The sequence below is a fragment of the Polyodon spathula genome, chromosome 17, assembly GCF_017654505.1.
Source record: "Polyodon spathula isolate WHYD16114869_AA chromosome 17, ASM1765450v1, whole genome shotgun sequence".
Classification (NCBI taxonomy): Eukaryota; Metazoa; Chordata; class Actinopteri; order Acipenseriformes; family Polyodontidae; genus Polyodon; species Polyodon spathula.
The window spans coordinates 12,443,014-12,463,520 of record NC_054550.1 but is presented as its reverse complement, the minus strand read 5'-3'; the positions used below and the strand labels follow the sequence as shown (position 1 = coordinate 12,463,520).

At 43.0% G+C, this 20,507-nt stretch overlaps 1 protein-coding gene across 4 annotated transcripts in view; it reads right to left on the bottom strand.

The window, feature by feature from the left end:
* Positions 1-20,507, bottom strand: part of LOC121330014 (low-density lipoprotein receptor class A domain-containing protein 3-like) — a 91,149-nt gene that overhangs the window by 30,036 nt on the left and 40,606 nt on the right. For 3 of the 4 annotated variants that reach the window (XM_041276213.1, XM_041276209.1, XM_041276212.1), the window contains 2 exons: positions 8,211-8,336; positions 3,062-3,196 (listed from right to left, as the gene is read on the bottom strand). In XM_041276213.1, coding sequence (XP_041132147.1) covers positions 3,062-3,196; positions 8,211-8,336 — 261 coding nt within the window. The remainder of the gene's footprint in view (positions 1-3,061; positions 3,197-8,210; positions 8,337-20,507) is intronic. The other variant, XM_041276211.1, reaches the window with a different exon arrangement.

The following is a 20,507-nucleotide window of genomic DNA, read 5'->3' as shown; positions in this document are numbered from 1 at the left end:
GTCTTCAAATAGCTCTTTACTTTTTGCCATATTGACTTACTGGTAATGACAGCAATCATTCTATGCCTAATCCTTTTATACGCTCTAAGAATGTTCACTTACAATCCAACATTTTCTATACTTTTCTAGAATTAGGTTCTGCACTACCATATTGAAATTTTAGCACCTTGTAGACAATACTATCACAGCAAAGGGTATGAATAATTTTGCAAAAAAAATTGCTGACGTAAGAGTGTACTTTATTTTTTAGATTTACTTATAAATGATTTGATGCATTTCTCTAATTTATAGTACAGTGTGTTATATATTTTGTCGATCGACGCAAGAATTTCTTCTTGTTGGAATCTGGATATAATTTTGATGGGCTGATTTTTCCGGTTTGTTTGTCCAGCTGTTTGAGGCAGTAAAGAAGTTTCTGTTTATTAACTACAGGAGGTAAGGCAGGCTTATTATCTTACTGGCATCATGTGACAACTGCAAATAACATGCAAATGACTGTACACTCCGGCAGTTTAAACAGATGGAAACATTTTTCACTAATTATGAAAGCATTCTCAGAAAAGATTAATAATTCTGTTACTTGGAAACTGTATATTAAAATATACACTCTATATAAATAATGGAACTACTCACTGTAGGAATCAGTTCTTGGTATGTTCTATAAAGTAATGCCCCAAACACACCTGCACTGGACTGACCAGCAGGGTCCAGGGTACTGCAGACACCATGCATCAAAAGCTGTCCTCAAATTAAGAAAGACGCAAAGCAAGTAAGAGCAGTAATACGCTGTAGATGATTCAGCCAGTCTCAGCCAAGGACTGTATATAAAACATTAGACTAATACACTGTCAATGTAGTGTTTTATGTATTAATCTGTTCCTTATCAATTCATTTGAATTTAGGTTCAGGTTTCACCAGTACTGGATGTACTAAAGGACCAAAATAAATTTGTGTACATTAACAAATAATTCCTTGAGCAGGAGGAATTAAACAGGACTAAAACAGAATGTAGAGGAAAACCTAATGCAGCAGCAAATAAGAACAATATATACAATACCACAATGAACAAAGCCCCCCAATAATACCAGCAATATAAAGATTGTATGTGTGAGATTAGTATTGTCAAGTAAAAGTTATTGAAGTGGGTAAGATACAACGAATGCCTACTATACTGATATACCATGTTGCAAGATTAACTCATTTCATCTCCCTTTCATCATTTAACTAGGCTTCAATAATTTAATATTACCAGGCTCCAGTGAGGTGTGCCTTGGGTTTGAAGTTTACCAGGGCAAGATCACACTGGTCCCAGGTGACCTTGGAATCGGTGGCAAAAACACTGTCAAGCGACTCAGAGACAGATCCACATCACAAATCCAAGGAGGTTATGATTAGGCTGTATACTGCTCTGATGAGTATTGTCTCCTGTTCTGGTCACCACAGCACCAAAGAGACAACAAAGAGCAGCCAGACTAAGCCTAGGGTTTAAAGGAATGAGCGATGAATTATGGTTATTTTCACTAATGACTGAGTCGGCAAATCCAGTTAACGCTCTTGCTAATGACCTCCATGTGACCATGGGCTAACTTGCTCACGTTCTACCTCACCACACCCCATGCCCCCCATGCTCATACAGGGCAGTGTTCATCACAGCTCAGATACAGGGCAGCGTTGATCACAGCTCAGATACAGGATAGTGTTCATTATAGCTCATATAGGGTAGTGTTTATCACAGCTGAGATACAGGGCAGTGTTCATCACAGCTCAGATACAGGGCAGCATTCATGACAGCTCAGATACAGGGCAGTGTTCATCACAGTTCATATAGGCTAGTGTTCATCACAGCACAGATACTGGCTTTTATTACAAAAATAAAAACAAAAAACACACCACCAGAAAACTTATTTTCTATTTAAATTATATTCTACTGATAGAAGAGTCTCCAAAGATATTTATTTTTGGAGCCCAAAGGTTCTTATTTTTTTTATACACGGTCACCTAAAAAATAAAAGGGCTGTCTATTCATACACTGCTCTTCATGCACTGGATTCTAAATGTAGTGCAGATGTGCTAATAGCATGTTTAATTAAATGCTGTGTGATAGAATTAACATTAATGATGCCATCATTTCACCATATAATTTAATATATACACCCTGACTATCCACGACAATGCACATGAATTAACAGTGTATACTTCTACATAATGCAATATTTTAATTTCATTTTCTTCAGCTCTCTATTATAAATTTAGAGAATTCCAGGTATTTTCAGTATTAAGAACAACCTAGTATAAGGGGAAGCTAGTTTATTGAATAAGAATGGCCACTTACTCCAATTCTAGATTGCAACAGTGCCTGCAAGCTGCACAAAGATGAATATAAAGATACCAGTTGTATATGACACCAGTATTTTATACAGTTAATACTGCATCCTAGTAAGTACAAATATATGTATTAGATAGATTATTTATTTTGTATCTCAGAGGTAAAACAAATTTGCAAGACAATTCTAAACTTTGTTATTTTTCTTAGCACAACAAGCATAGATTATAGGATTATTACCTAATAAGCCTTGATTTGATCATGTTCATCATGGATCCGGGCAGATGTTTTCTTGATTTGTTTTGACCATGAAACAATGATAATTGGTTTGTTTGTGTTTTCATCTACATTTTGGTGATCAATTTGATCGTACAATACAGTTCTTTATATGTCTGAATATTCCTAAATAATTTGGTGTGGCATTTACTACACACAATTCCCTGCATGTTTTCATTACAATTTACCTCTCAATTTACTTCTGTCTTATGACTTGAAGCTTAATATTTAATTTATTTTGTGTCAAACGTCTTCTAGACTTTTGCTAGTCGTATGCCTGCTACCTCCAGCTGACGGCAGCAGCTAATTCCACAGCTGAAGTGCCAGCAACATTATCTTAAGAAAGTAGCTTGGGTGTCAGTTTTGACACAGTGAGAAGGAGCTGGTGTATAAGTGCCTAGATTCATATTCACAGTTGTCTGAAGAGATGGCTGCACTGGGAGAGGTTTCAAGCTGGCTTACCAGAGGTGCTTTCACAATCTTCCTCATCAGTGTTATCTTGACAGTTGTCCTGTCCGTTGCAGAGGAAGCTCTTGTCCACACAGCGCCCATTCTTACAGTGGAAGCGTGCTGTGGAACACAGCAGGTGGTTTGCAGCTGCCAAGGATGAGACAGAACAGACCAGTTACCTCAGCCTGCATGGGGCTTGTGAAAGAGTGGCTTTGCAGGGATGATGTCAGACCAGAACAGAAACTAAAACAATGAATGGCGGGACAAAATTGAAACGCTAGGCTCTCAGTATTTTATTAATAAACAGAAAATAAGATTTAAAACACAACAAAACTAAACAAAACAGAAAGCGCATTGGCCAAACAAATACACAAATAACAAACAATTATCGTGCTGGTGTGTAAGCCAGCATGCTTCGCAATTGTTATTATTCTACTTATTTAAATTTAAGGAGACCCAGAGATTGCGGACTGTTTGGTTGTTGGAATCATTGGATGCAGCCAGAACAGCACGCTGGGAGGAATCGACAAGTAACCTCGATTTCACCCACTCAAGCAGGAAGGCACGGAACTTGATCCGTCGACTTGGTGCATCCCAGAAACCTCCTTCATGTAGCCGCCCAGGAGTGACGGCAAACCAGGTGGCCACTCACCTGATACAGGTCGTCAAAGCACCTCTCAAGAAGCAATGGAAGAGGCGTGCAAGAGACGAGTGGCGCCAACTTCACCGTAGGAATAGTGGTCAGGTCACAGTTAATCCAGTCACACCTGCTGAATTGGCAGAAGCTCTGAATAGAATGAAATCTGGAACCACCATTGGCTAGGACAACATCCCCCCAGAATTCCTGAAGCATTTAGGACCACGGGTAAGGTCACGGCTGGCTGGGTTTCTAACGCGTGTCCTGTCAGAGCGCCGCATGCCACGAGTTCGGCATCTCCGGCACTTTTCGCTCAACTCCGGTCCAGTGGCTACCAGTGCTGAGCAACATCACACACACCTCCACACATTCGGCGCAAGGAAGCAGTTGTCAAAATCGTCAACAAGATCCAGGATAACCCGGCACTACCATTGCATGACTTTATCCTCCATCCACCAAAGGTGCGTCTGGAATCTAGACGCCCAGTCTGGCTGTCACTTCCTGACCCTGATTGGTCATCAACAACCCAGTGGCAAGAGGAGTGGTTCCAGAGCGACAATCGCAACCAATTCCATATTGCTGACACAACAGACCGCCTGCCCAGCTTTGACCTGCCACGACAAAATTGGACTTTACTCAATCGCTATCATACTGGCCACGGTGCAGCGTGTCTTTATGACTGGGGCCTCATAGACATCCCACTCTGCTCATGTGGGCAGAAACAGACAATGCTTCACGTTCTGGAGGACTGCCCGCTGACAAGTTTCCCGGGTGGACTCTGTGCTCTACACACAGCTGTTGATTCAGCAGTTGCTTGGCTGCGCAAGAACAGCACACGCTAAAGATTTAATTTACCTCCTCACTCTCGTTCTCTACTTCTAGACACTCTCAACACTGAGCGCAGACAGCTGCAGGCTTTTATACAGGTGACCATCTCCCGATTAGCAACAGTTAATCAATGAATTAACTCGGGAGATGGTCACCTTCTGCACAAGGTTTGTATGAATGGTATGAATTTGTTTATTTCCTACAATTGCTGGATTGCCTAATTCAGTCTTTATTCTTCTAACTAATCATTGGATATTCAAACAAACAGTGTTTGAAATGCATTCAGTGGCAATAATGATCATATTCATACTAGTGTAACAGAATCTATTCGTACAAAAAATGCAAAGAAAACCAAAGCATAAATGATGTGTGAAATAAATAGCACTCTGTTCTCCTTTCTCTAATAGCGAATTTGATGGGGCACCAGGTTAATTTGACTGCAGAGAGATTTTTTATGGTGCGAATTATGCAGTACCTTTGTTTAGAATAAAATAATATTTGTTTAAATGTTGAAAGGAATGTCACAGCACTTTTCTATCATGATCTATTTGTATTTATTTATTTAAGTTTGAAACATACGGTTCAGCTACTGTTGTATGTAGTCTTTTTCAGCATTTTACAAAAGACATACCAGTTTGAAGGGAATTACTTTGTAGGGACACAAGCAGGACTGTCAACAAGATCTGCTTATTGAGTGCACAGAAGGCAATGTAGACACCAAGTCATTATATTTTTGTATAAAATTGATTAAGCAATTTATGTGATTCACATATATCACAGAGCAAATTTAAATAAGATCTGTGGAAACTACAGTGTGGTTACAAAGCAATGCATTTGTATTTAATTTAATATAGTCTTTTTTTTTTAATTTGGCATTTCTTGCAGCTTTGTTTCAATGGAAATAGTGTAAAACATATATCAAAAGAAACTTCCCTCTTCTGTAATAATCCTTTAACTCAACATTCTACAGAAATAAACAAGCATTGACCAAATCCATCACAATATCCAGCTCTGACTGAGCAGCTTAAAACTACTGCTTCCAATCATCACCAGAATAATGCATAGTCAAAAAACACAAATGTCTTGTGAATGTGGTGGTGGAGGTAGCTCCAGCTCCTCTGGTGGTAGAGGTGGGAGCGGAAACCAATCCTCCCACAATGGTGGGAGGCGAAACCAGCAGGCATTCATCCTCTACTGGGGGAGGTGGTGGAGGCAAAGACAGCTACTGCTGCTCTGCTCCTGGCGGTGGAGGTGGGGAAGGAGAGGAAGCTCCTGCTGCTCTGCTCCTGGCAGTGGAGGTCGCAGAGGCAGAGGTAGCTCCTGCTGCTCTTCTTCTGCTGGTGGTGGAGACAGAGGCAGCTCCTGCTGCTCTGCTCCTGGCGGCAGGGATGGCAGTAATGGCTCCTCTCCCTCTGGCGCTAGAAAAATTGGCAAGGGCTACTCTCCCTCTGGCGCTGGAGAAGGCAGCGAGGGCTCATCTCCCTCTGGCACCAGAAACAGTGGTGAGGGCTACTCTCCCAATGGCGCTGGAGATGGCAGCGAGGGCTCCTCTCCCGCTGGCGCTGGAGACAGCAGCGAGGGCTCCTCTCCTTCTGGCGCTGGCGACAGCAGCAAGGGCTCCTCTCCTTCTGGCGCTGGTGACAGCAGCAAGGGCTCCTCTCCCTCTGGCACTGGAGATGGCAGCGAGGGCAACGGGGACGCTCCCATATCCGCAGCCAGGTAGTTCAGCACCATGGCTGCGACGTCTGGGAAGGATGCTGGGTGGTGTTGCTGTTCCCAAGCCTCCCAGTGCTTCCCATCTCGGGCCCACAGGAGGTTGATAACAACAGGGAGGGTCTCCTTGATATCCCTCTCAAGCTACGTCAGCCAGTCCCAAATCCCCTCAGAGGAGAGTGGACCACCTCGGAGGATGCAGAGGCAGCTCCTGCTCCTCTTCCTCGGATGATGGTGGAAGTCAAACCAGCAGGTATTCTTCCTCTGCTGGTGGAGGTGGGAACAGCAGGTACTCCTCCCCTGTCACTGGAGCCTTGGGCAGTGGACCCATGAAAGGGATTTCCCTTTCATGGGCTGTGGACGCTCGGCATCCCCCCCTCTTGGGCTGTGAACGCACCGACTCCACCCTCTTGGGCTGTGGACGTTCGGCCTCCCCTCTCTTGGGCTGTGGAAGCACCGACTTCCCCCCTCTTGAGCTGTGGATGCTCGGCACAGACAGGGCACCACTCTTGGTAACCAACCGGCAATGACTATTGCTGCTGCTGTTGCAAACAAAAAAAACACTTCTGTTGAGCAAACAAAACCTGCAGTATTCCTGGTCTAACGCTTGGAGGAGCAGGGGTGACGTCAGACCAGAACAGAAACCAAAATAATTAATGGCGGGGCAAAACTGAAACGCTAGGGTGCTCAGTATTTTATTAATAAATAGAAAATACAAGATTTAAAACACAACAAAACTACACAAAACAACAAAAGGTGCATTGACCAAACAAATAAATAAATAACAAGCAAGTATCGTGCTGGTGTGTAAGCCAGCAAGTACCCTTAGCAATTGTTATTATTCTTAGTTATTTAATTTATCTCCTCACTCCCGTTCTCTACTTCTAGACACTCTCAACACCGAGTGCAGACAGCTGCAGTCTTTTATACAGGTGACCATCTCCCAACAATGAATCAATATATTAACTCGGGAAATGGTCACCTTCTGCATGAGGTTTGTATGAATGGGGATTTTAACCCCATTCATGCAACTATATTATGAGACCGGCTTTTTGCCGGTCTCACACAACAAATGATATTGGACTGCTTTAGTCCGTTCGCATGTAGCATAGCGTTAGGGTAAATATATATATATATATATATATATATATATATATATATATATATATATATATCTTCTCCCTTCCGAATCACGACTCAACACACAGGATTCTACTGAAACAGCGCTCACTTTTAATAAACACAAAATGAAATAAACACAAAACAAACACCTAGCTCCTATTTGGAGCACTCACTAAACAAACAGGAACCTAACTATCACGCAGGACGGCTAAACCATTTACCTGCCACAAACATTCAAAAACACACCCTTACACAATACCTCAATACGACTGCTCACTCACACAGTCGGGCTCTTCTCTCAGCAGCAGCCTGGAACAGACTGGCTGCCTCTCTTAAATACCCTGCACCTGGCTCTAATTTACAATTACCACCAGGTGCAGGGGATTACTAAACAATAAAACAATTACCCAATTAAACCCCATAACACCCAAATGTGCATTCTCACAAGGTTTTTAGCAGGGAAGGATTTTAACCCCCTCCCTGCTATCTCACAATATATATATATATATATATATATATATATATATATATATATATATATATATATATATATATATATATATATATATATATAAATACAAATACTGGCTTTCGCCGTCTTTTTAACATAAATCATAACGCAAAAACAAAGGGACAAGACACTCAGCCGCAGGGCTCTATAGCAACAACTGTGCCTCTAAAGTACACACAGCTAACAAAACACACTTCCACTACATCGAATATGTATTACCAACACTTTTCCTATATGAAAGATGCATATTTCGTTTTTTTTAGACAAAGACTCGTCCTGGGTGTATTTATAAGTAATCCCATGTATGTCTCATTAATAATCACAGTAGGTAAGTGCATGGCGGTACTCACTGCAGTTCTCCTCGTCGCTGCCATCAGGACAGTCCTCAAAGCCATTGCAGTGGAAGCGCCCGATGATGCAGTGCATCCCACTTGCACAGGCGAAGAATGTGGGGGCACACCGGGACTTTACCCTGGCTGAAAGAGAGGAGAAGGTCATGTTAGAGACAAGGGACTTACAAAGGACCAATTAAATAAGCAGAAACTTACACTAAGAAAAACACTAAGGGTGGGTTTGTGGGTCTTTTTTCATGTAAAAATGTTTGTTTTTAAACACAGTGTAGAGAATGGATGCAGGTACAGGATTCAAACATAGTTACAAATAATTCTCAAATACAACACTGATACACAAGTATGTCAAAGTCATTGATGTATCTTGGTGACTACAACAGCTCTGCTTCTTGGCTGTGTGCTCAAATTGCGAAACAACTCGGGGCAGAGCACAATAGTGCAGCAACGTTCCTGGAAACCTGTCACAAGTCTCATTAAACAATTAAACTTTATCACACGCTGAAAAACGCTATCTGTGAACCCAGTGTCCTACCCTACTGCAGGCTAGCTCTCACACTCTTAGGATTAGCTGGGAGTCATGATCTCACAAACATTCAGAAATAAAAAATGGGCAAACTAAAAGTAGGAAGAGGATGTGGAGCTGGGACATAAACAAGCAGAACCTGGTTCATAACATGCTGATCATGTCTACATTTTGGATTCATAACAAAATGAGAAAAAAAAACAAAAAAAAAAAACAGTTGTTATTTCTATGTAAAGCCATCCCAGTAATACTTAAAGTGGTATTTTGTCACGTGAGTATTTGTAACTCAATCTAAGGACTGGCATCTTGAACTGCGAATCACGTTCAGTGGGACCTGTTTAATTTGATCTGCCAAAAGTCCTATTAACAGTCATTTCAGCAGTCCTGCAGTGACGGGTTTTAATTTGCTGGCGCTAGTGCTGGTCACTCTGCATTATGGGAAGAAGACTTCATCACAAAAAAGCTTATATAATCACAACAAAAAAACATCAAGGGCTTTGCTTAAAGGAAGGGGGAAATTAAGCAGCAAGAAATTGAGATGACATGACATGTTTAAAAATAAAAACCATAAAAAAAAATGTAATTTGGCAATTTATTTCTCAACCTCGCCAGTCTGTTTGCTTTGACCAGTTTGGGCTTGTTTTTTCCTTGCCGTCTCCTCTGTCTCAGTGCTTTTCTCCCTCCTCCATCTCGTCTCTCCCTTTCTTGTTCTTGTTTATTCAGTCCAAGACATAGCAGTTGTTTACAAAGAACAATGGAGGCTTCTGAATAACTTAAAAATACTTTGCCTTAACTCTCGTAGATCTAAATGTAATGTAGTGATGTGTCAGTCTCCAATACTTGGTACCGATAGGCACTGTAACATTTTTTCACGTTTATCTTTATTATGAAACCTTATTTTAGTAGGATAAATGTTTTTTAAATGTTTGGTACGTTATATACATTACTTTTACTTGACGTACATTTAAAAATTTTGACAAAAACAGTCCACGTCATGAAAAACCCGTTATTTGTGACATGATTGGTGCAGTCATCATTTACCTTGAACAAGAAATCAATTTAAATATACTGTTGTGTTTCTTTTCTTGCATGTTGGAATTACAGATCATCAAAATGAGGGTTTTGCGTGTTACATTTGGTTGAATAATTACACTATAAGAAAAATCCACATTTATTTGCTAAATGTAAATATCTTTACATTCAGAATACATTACTTTAAGTTATTTTATAAAATATCCACGTTTGAGTTCTCATCAAATATAAGATATTAAAATCCAAAATAAGAACATTTTAATGACCTACTCCACCTTATCAATATCAGGATATGCAGCATACAAACAGCAATGTGTTGAAAATGTACATACTTTTCATAATTACTGTAATACAGTGTTTTACCACAATCACCAGGTTTTTATTTATTTATTTCCGGCAGATTTGAAACGTCAGGTTCACTAAAATAAAGATGACGAACAGTAGAGTGGTCATTGAATAAAAGTGTGTCAATTGAACATGACATTTTTTTTTTTATCTTAGGACTTACTTGTTATATAAATTACATAAATTCATACCTTGCACAGTTGATAACGAAAGAAATGTTTTAAGACTTTGTTCCCACTTTTGGTACCAAGTATTGGAGACTGACCGTGATCTTATCTGTTCATCAATCATCTTTGCTCTCGGTATACACACATACAGTATCTACTGTATAAATACAATCATTTTACCCTCATCCTCCAAATTTATTGCATTCCAAAACAATGAAGCACTCAATGGTATAATATGCAATAATACTAAAATTAACATCTGTACAAAAACATTTAACATGCACACGTGGTTAGAATTAAGGGTCCAGCCATATAAAGATCCGATGACTACAAAATAGGATCAAGTTACATTCAAAAAATGATCCGCCCCCTAAAAATGTGCAAGATTTGTTCCAGTTTTGAAATCTCCTAATATAGCCACAGATATTAAAATAGTGTTGGATGTGAGTGTTAAAGAGCTGAACAGAAAAATAATCTGAATGGTGCTGAAACAACTGGGTTAGCTGTAGCCTTCCTATACACTGCGGTCCTGTACAGTTAGTCAAATCACAGTAGTGTCCTCCATCATATTTCTAGTCCTAAAAACAGCTACATGAGGTGGATGTCCTTTTATTACCAACAAAACCTTTTTCCAGTGCACACATATACAGATGGTCCACATAATCAGGCAATACATCACACAGTACCAGAATGGATAACGTTATTACCATAACCCTGGTTCAATGAAAGAGAATGAGAACCATTATCAAATGGGAAAGAGCCCTCTCTGACTGCCAATGACTGAGCATATATAAAAAGTTGCCCTTTCAGGGCCCTGCTGTGAGGGGGAAGTCCCTCCTGCTGAAGAAAGACGTCCTCACAGTAACATCGCCATTTTCTTTCGAAATCAGAGGTCAGCAGGGGACACGACCTCGAAGGGTAATGGTTGGCATTCTCTTTCAGGGAACCAGGGTTATGGTAATAACCTAACATTCCCTTTCAATGGAATGACAACCATTACCGAATGGGAAACTGTACCAAAGATGTCATGGCTCCAGACTACCGACAATACAGGCCCCTTAGGCCCACATGAGGCCTAAGGGCATGCTGCCTGCAACACCCTAGAGCCCAGAGAGGGTCTCGCTCGGTTTGCCACACCATGGTGGTAGAAATGCGCAAATGTCTGACTACCTGTCAATGTAGCAGCATTGCATAGTTCATCTAAGGAGGCACCATGAAGGAGAGCCCACGAAGTTGCCTGGCCCCTGGTAGAATGGGTTGTAATGTCCCCCGGTAAGGGGGAGTACATTTGTTCCTACACCAAGCATATCGCATCTACCACTTAGTGCACTAGACGTTGCTTTGATAGGGCCTGACCTCTACAGCGGGACCCATAGCAGACAACAGCTGGTTGGACTGTCTCCAGGATGCCGTAATATCCAGGTAACAGCGCAGAGCCCGAACTGGGCAGAGCGTGTGCTGTCTATGGTCCTCCTCTGACTCGTGTGGGGGAGGTCTGAAAGTTTCCAAAACCACTGGCTGGTTAATTTGGAATGAAGATACCACCTTTGGCAAAAAGGCTAGATTTGTTCTTAATGTTACTTACGAGTTACTGCCAGTGAAAGCCATACATGTGTCACGATGGCCAGCGCATGAAGCTCATTTACTCATCTGGCAGATATAATGGCTATTAAAAACACCACCTTCAAGGAAACAGGGCACAGTTCTGCTGACACCATGGGCTTGAATGGGGGACCAATAAGGACCTGCAGTACCAGTACTAGATCCCACTTGGGGACCATACTTTTCATGGGCGGATGAAGCCTCCGAGCCCCTTTAAGAAATTGCACTGCAAGGAAATGTGCCCTAGGGGACAAAGAGTCAATTTTCTTGTGGCACACAGATATTGCTGCCACTTATACCTTCAAAGTGGACACTGATTCTCCTGCGTCAAACAGATGTTGTAAAAAGGTTTATATCATCTCAACAGGGCAGGTCACAGGAGTGTGATCTTCGGCAATGCACCAGTCTTGGAAAACTTTCCATTTTTATGTGTACTCGGCTCTAGTGCTCGGCGCCCTAGCAGACTGTAGTGTTTCTACTACTGCGTCTGGCAAACCTCGTCTGAATAGACGGCTCCCTTCAACGGCCAGACCCAGAGTTGGAGCTGGGCTGGGTTCGGGTGCCACAATAGCCCCTCCGCTTGGCTCAGAAGGTCCTTGCGCAGCGGGGTTGACCCAACAACATGTCGGAGAGGAAAACAAACCAGGGGCGTCTCAGCCATCTTGGTGCAACCAGCAGAACCTGTGCTCTCTCCACCCTTATCCTGTCTAGTGTCAGGGGTAGTAATGGTAGCGGAGGGAACGCATACAAGAGCCCCTGTGGCCAGGGGTGAGCTAGAGCGTCTATTCCCAGGGGGCCCCAGTCTCTCTCCATGGAGAACCATAAGGGGCAATGAGTGGATTTGGCTGTGGTAAAGAGGTCAACTCATGCAGTACGAAACCTCTCCCAAATCTGTTTCATCACTTAAGGATACAGTCTCCATTCCGATCTGTCTGGAGCTCTTCTGGCAGGAGGTCTGCTTCCTTGTTGTCCACACCGGGGAGGTGAACTGCCCTGATGGAACGCAGGACAGGTTTCTGTGCGTCCAGGACAGGAGTCTGTGCGCTGCGTGGTGAAGGCCCGGTGAGCGCAGGCCGCCTGGGTGGTTTATGTAGGCTACCACTGTAGTATTGTCCGTCCGGACCAGCACATGTTTGTGCACTAACTGCTGGCAAAAATGAGATAACGCCAGGTTCACTTCTTGGGCATTTATGTGCGCTTGCCCGCACCAGCCGGTACCGATCACGGACTGGGTGCACCTTGAGCAAATTTACCCATATTTGAAGCGGGCGCATTCTCAGCAGCCCTAGCGGAAGGATTCTCGAGGTGGCTGCCATCAGCCCCAACAACCTCTGCGCATGCTTTGGAATGCACGCAAACTAGCCAATCGTCCAGATAGTTCAGGATCCGAATAACCCGCAGCCTGAGTGCAGCCAGTGCTGCATCCATGCACTTTGAAAATGTACGGGGCACCAGCGAGAGGCCAAATGGCAGCACACACAATTCGTACGCATTGCCTTGAAAGGCAAAGCGCAGATATTTTCTGTGCGCGGGATGGATCGGGACATGGAATTAAGCGTCTTGCAGGTCGATTGATGTGAACCAGTCACCCGGGTGGGAGGGGGTGGGTCTTTCTTAGGCCCTGGCCTCAGTCTCAGTCTCGGTCTCCAGCCGGAGAACCGGTTACCCCTGGCCGGCAGTGGTCCCTTGCCACCGGCTCTTCCTCTGCCTGCTTGTCTGTTCTGGGGTGGGGGGTGGCGTTCAGGCCCTGTTGCCCCTGCAAGCTGTGAAGGTCACCTTGGGCACTGACGGTAAGCCGGAAGGCACGAAAATTTGAAGGCGACCTCCGTGGCCCTGTGGGACCTCTCAAGGCTCACATCAATGGTCGCCCCAAATGTCTGTCCCGGTGTAATGGCGGCATCCAGTAACGCCACCCTCTCTGTTTCTACGACCTTGGCTTGCATCAGCCACAAATGCGGCGAGCGGCCACCATTGCGGCCAGCGACCTCTCTGATGCCTTGCCCAACTCCCCCATTAGGTCAGTCATTGCCCTTGCTACCGCCTGGAGCTCCCCTATGTCTGCCTCTGTGGATCTTTCCTGCAGCCTCTCTGCTAACTGGGTCTGGCAGAGCACCAGTATAGCCATGGCGTTCACTACTCTGACTGACAGAGTGGCCGATGCATAAGCCTTTTTCAGCATAGCATCCGGTGTCCTGCAAGGCTTGGATGGACAGGTTGGGTCCTTATCCCCCTTGGTGAAGGTGGAACCTTGCACCAATACCATGACCGTGTCCCCAATAGTGTAGAATGTGCCTAGGCCCGCTTCTTGGGCTCCTGCAGTGTGCAGCAGAGACTCTGCTGTTCTGGAGGCTACGGGTGCAGACGCTGGGTTGCTCCAGGTGGAGCACACCAATTCCAGGAAATCCTGGCACAAAAGGAGGGCTTGCTGTGGGTGCCCTTTTTGTTGGAGAAAGCGGTTCCCGTCCCTCCTGTTCTGCCAGCCAGGAAACGTCCGTGGCTGCAGCTGCACGCTGCATTAGTGCCCAGAACTCTTCCCTCTGCGACACATGCGGCAGGGGCAGTAAGGAGCCGGCCGCTGTGGCTTTCCTGATGAAAGTGGCTGGGTGCGAGACGTCTGACCTCGACGCCGTGAAGGACAGCTCGCCTAGGCTAGGAGGTCTAGGTGCTAGGGATGGGGAACGAGACTGTGGAAGTTGGGGCTGACTGGTGGTAGGGGGTAGTCTGCCCTGTGACTTAAGTAGGGTCTCCAGCATAGTTTGCTGAGCTCTCACAGTCTCCACCAACTCCTTGCACGCCCCCGAGGCGACTGTAACGGGGATCGTCTGTGCCTGCGTGTTGAAGGAGAGCAGTACCTGCGTGGTGACTGCCTGTACCTGCAGTACCTCGGCGGTGACCATCTCGTCACCTCTGAGAGGTGCCGGCACCTCTGTACTTGTGGTGGAGAAGGAGAGGGTAACCCAGGTGTGTAGGAGAGCTCCCTCGGGGGGGGGGGGGGGGGGGGGAGGGTAGTAGTAGGCGAACCTCTGCGGAGAACCCTGGACCACTGACCTCATTCTTCCATAGCTCGGGGAGAGAGACTCTGCTGGGGATAGGGCTGCTCTCCTGTGTTTGAGAATTTCCTGCATGGAGAGCAGTTCAACTCACCTGCCTTTAGCCGCAAGGTCTGGCCCTAAGCATCTGGCGCAGGACAGGTGCTCGTCCTGTCTGGGTAGCTTCGCCGCGCACTGGTGAAAACCAGTGGAGGACTCAGTTGATCGCACTGGCATGGCGTGTGTGTAGGCGGGGCTGCTGCGCTCGGTGCAGAGAGGAATCACGATCGGTACCGTGTCTATCGGTGCTGAGGTTGGTGGCGAGGGAGAGCGCGGTCGGTGCAGAGTGATCGGTGTCGAGTCAATGGGCGCCGAGGTGGGTGCCGATGGGTAGCGCGGTCGGTGCCGGGCTGTAGACGGCGCCGAAGGTGTTCACCGGTGCCGAGTCAATCGGTGCCCCTGATTGATGCCGAGGAGAGCACTGTCAGTGCCGAGTCAATCGGTGCCGACTGGTAGCATGGTTGGTGCCGGGCTGTAGATGGTGCCGAAGATGTTCACTGGTGCAGAGTCAATAGGTGCTGGGATCGGCGCTGAGGAGAGCATTTGTAATGATCACTCTGCACAACTGAGAAGCAGGTGTACTGTCCTCCCTAAGGAGATACTACTGGCCCAATATCTATAACTAACTAGGTCAGCAAGAGTGACAGACAGCAAAAGCAGGGACGTCAGAGGTGTCAATTTCATGAACAAACGGTTTATTGTTGTAAACTATAATGTAATAAATGAAATATAATGCCAACAACTTATTGCAGATAACAGTTTGTTAAGTGGAACGTACAGGTGAGTAAGAAAGTAAAGTTAATTAAACAAACATCCAAACAAACTAACACTAAAGCGAAATGAATGCTATGTCCAGTGGGCCTCCAGTAAACCCAAACACATAAATATCACACCAATACAAAACAAACACACTGACAGGCAAAAGAGACAAAGGTGAATGAATAAGTAGATGGGGGAAACAATTACAAAGACAGTCTTGATGGCAATGGATGATAAATGAAATTTCAGGCCTAACAAGTCCAATGAAATAATGCAGATGAAATCCAAAGTAACAAAAGAACAAAACCAAAATTTCAGTAACCAAAGTATCAAAGGAAAGTAGAAAAAAACAGCAAACAGAAAAGGAATAATCTCACCAACAAATAAAGAAGTCCAGAACAGAGTCTTGTACTGAAGAGGATGGATGAAGGTTGATGAAAAAATAGGGATCGTAGAAAATGGTGAGTCTGTTGAGTAGTTCCGAGTTGAGTGGTGAACAGCCGTTTGGAAAATATCAGGAGGATCAGGAACAAAATGGAGACTGAACACACTACCAAAAAACAAACCCTAAACCGACCTTGAACAGCAACTAAACTTAAACAAGTAACAGTGTAAACAAAAAAGAAAGGTTTAGACAAAGTACACGATTTTGAAAAGAGTGAATGGATGCACCAGTTTTCATCTAAATTAAAGTTACTCTGTTAATTAAGTAATATGCTATTTGTTTGTAAATGGAGTCCTCCTTGGCCTAGCCAGCCAGCTTTAGTACCAGTACTGGCTTCCAAGGAGCTCTGAGATTGGAGGAGTGGATATCTGAATGAGCCAATGGGGGGAGAGGATGAACAGAGGGTGAAAGCAAGGAACTATGGGAAATTGAGTTTAACCTGGCCAGGCTACTGTCCCTAATTAAAGGGGCAGGTGGGTGAAACTTACACCCACTTCATGGAGCAAGTGAATTGCTATACATTGTCGGTGCAGAGTCAATCACTAGGGCCGAGCTGATTTTTAAAAAAATTTTTTGGTCGCCGTGGCCAATTAAATCAGCGTAGAGTACGACACTGTGAGCAGTGGGGTCTCCTTACAGCAACACAACAGCTCCCAACACGGTATATCAAACTACACAAGGCCTCTTGTAGTGAAAAAGAGTAATGGCTGCTCGCCAATTTTGCAAGAGGGGTCGAAACCAGCTCTAGTCAGTAAAGTGACGGAAGAATCAAGCAAGAGCACTCTCAGTAATGCTCGAAAGCGTGATTTTACCGTGGATGTTAATAAATTTGAAGGTTGAAGACAAATCAGCCAAATTCGGACAAGAAAGCACGAAGCAATCTGTGACCTGTCTCAGTGAAGTGAGAGAGAAAATGGTGATATGTTACTGTGAGGACTTCCCTCTTCAGCAGGAGGTGGAAGGAACTTCCCCCTCACAGCAGGGCCCTGATAGGGCAGCTTTTTTTTATATACACTCAGCGATTAACGGTCAGAGAGGGCTCTTTCCCATTCGGTAATGGTTGTCATTGCATTGAACGGGAAGAATTGTTAACTTAATGGAACCTGAAACTTCTATAGGAGTGCATGACAAACATTTGGAGAATATTGGCACAAAATCAAGGCATTATTGTGATCACCATGTAAAGTGTGACAGATGGACATGTTCAGCATATAAGTGTTACCATTTCAGTCATGTCTATCAATATGCTGAACTTTGAAGAAAATAATCCTCGCTGTTGGACAGATACTGTATGTTGTGTGAAGCCCTCCTTGCCGACACCGGTGCTTAGGGTTTAGGTTACACTCAGATTATTAATGGCACTGAAGTAACAAAGGAGATTTGGTGAACTGTGCTTTGTTTTTACACAAGTAAGCTTACTTTTACATAACTGAAGTCTCTTATACCATGTATTCTAAATGTTATACTGTATTTATGGATGATAACTCATCCAGTATAATTGAATGAAAGATGTAGTTCTAAATAGACAAGCCACCATCCCACCTCTAGCCAGTCACAGGATCTCAGCAATGAAGAGGATGAACCTAGTCTCCCAGGGAAAGAGAATGAAGGAAGTGTGCTGACACAAGCATATTCACTCAATTGGTTTATTAATAAAAAGTGTGAACCCATTTCTTTCACTGTGCCTCTTTGAATTGTATATTAAAAGTATGGAAAGGCATGAACTAGGCTCTTGGCATCATCCTCCTAAACAGAAAATCACATGTGACAGACCCCACTTTTTTAGGAAGTGGACGCCTCATGCCGTGCCAAATCAGCAGACAGCTCCAGGGTCACAGACTGAAAATACGATACAATGATCATGCTTGTCCATTATAGTTAGGGCTTCTGATTTTTGGTGTTTTATCCCGACTTTTCCACTCTCCTTTAAGAATTCAATTGATACCCATTAAGCCATTCGTGTATGTCAATCACAACTGAGAAACAGGTTTATAGCAAACTTGATTTAATTTACAGGTTTTTGCTAATCCCTTATTTTTCATTACGAACAGAATGCACAAACGATATTGCAACATGTTAACAAGAGTCTCATCCTTATTAAAGCTATAATGAAAAATAAAGCAGTATATGCTGGATAGATTTGAATGTATTTACATAAATAAAGAAGAGTCGTTTCTGCAAATAAAGACGATATATATATATATATATATATATATAATATATATTATATATATATATATACATACATATATGATACATATGTACACATATGTATACATAAATTAACTGTGTGTGCTAATTTTTGGGACATAAATTAACTGTTACTATGAACATGTTTCTCAGTTGTGATTGACATACACAAAAGGCTTAACAGGGATCAATTGAATTTTTAAAAGGAGAGTACAAAAGTCGACGGAAAACATTGAAAACCAGAAGCCCTAATTATAGTTTTAACTGGAACCACAAGTGCTATGTGCGGAAAGATACATTTTTATGCTATTTCTTGTTTAATTTTTTTATGATATTTGCAATGGTTCTGAGTAACAGTAATATTTAGGTTTGATTTTATTTATTTATTTATTTTTTCTGAAATTGTTTTGAATTTCTAATATCTTTTGCACTTCCCAGTCCAGGACTGGTTTCCATGGCTACCTGTAGCATTCCCTGAAATGATTAATTAAATTGACGTGTTGAAGTATTACTTAAATAAATCTGCCTTATCCTTATAAATAATGCAACTAAGAAATTAGGGGGTTCATAGTATGGTCTAGCCTAGACATGATAATTGTCAAATCCTGGATTTGCTGATTTGCCATGGATTTACCCCTTGGCATATCTGTAAACCTATTGTTTAATAATGTTTTTTTTTTTTTTTTTTTTTTTTTAATAATGTCTATACTGATAGATATATATATATATATATATATAATATATATATATATATATATATATATATATATATATATATATATATATATATATATATATATATATATATATATATATACACACTCAATGCATAGGATGATTTGTTTCCAACCCTGAAAACAAACAATACAAATTACATGTAACAAAAAGGAAAACAAGAGGGACCCACCACCATATTAAATAAATAGAAACAAAGAGAAGTTTCTACAGGAGTCGAGCTGAATTTGTATTTGAGAGTCAGTACAGCACAGGGCAAGTTTTTTTATGAATGCTTGTTCTAACTGCATGCTGGATGACCCTCCCTGCTGGGTGCTCAGTGACTCCTGGCAGTCTCGATGGGATCTGATTGGTCACAGCCTCATTAAGTTGTTTGATGTGGCCCAGCCCCCGTGCTTTGATGTGACAGGATCTCTCCAGAGACTGTTCTCAGAATCACTCTCCCCGCCATGGGCCCCCCTTTCCCAGGAAATGTTTAGTCAGCCAAAGGGCTGTTCAACATGGCCTCCCATACAGAGAGGGTCATGAGGGAGGGGTTTATTCCCACAGTTTATTCCCACATCCTTTATTGTCTCTATTATGAAGTATATATGAGAGTTAACCCTTATTATACATCAACCAGGCACTGCTCTCCAATTATTTCCTATGGAGGTCAGTTCTTCTGTTATTACCTCAATAACAGAACAGAAAATAAATGACAACTGTTCTAAAACCACCGCTTACCGAATGCTTCAAACAGACGCTCCAGCCCTACTCACAAAGCGTTAACTCTGAGTGAACTAAATAAAATAAAAATAAAATCACTTAAAGTTCTAGTATAATACTGCTACTGGCATACCTGTGGCATGTACCTCAGTAATAATGCATCTCCATCATTCAAATACTGCCCTGTGGCCAAGTGCCCGCCCCTGTGTGTATTTATGTATTCTGTGTTGCGTGTGGAGTGTTAAATGCTGGTGTATAGATATTGCTGCACGAGATATAAATTGATCTGTGTAGCACGAGTGAGTTCAAATGCCGAGATTCAACTGAATAATTAATCAGTAATTGAATCCATGAGTATATATAGGATACACGTTTCACTCACTCTGGGTTGTGTGTTCAGTGAGTGGACAAGGGGTGTGGAAAGGAGAGTAATTTAAAGAAAAGAAAAAGCAATTGCAATTGCTGTGTCGTGCTGGAGGACCAGCACGGTTCATGTTTGTTCTGTCTGTTCGTGCCGTTTGTTTTGTGTTAGCCCGTTTTGTTTGTCTATTTATTTTGACCTCAAGTGCTATGTGCTGTTTTTGTTTAAAACCTTTTATTTTGTTCATTATTAAACTGCGCAACAGCGCAATTCACATTTCACTTTGCAGTACTGTGTGTTTCTTCCAGATCTGACGCCTCCAAGCGTCAGACCAGGGATACCGC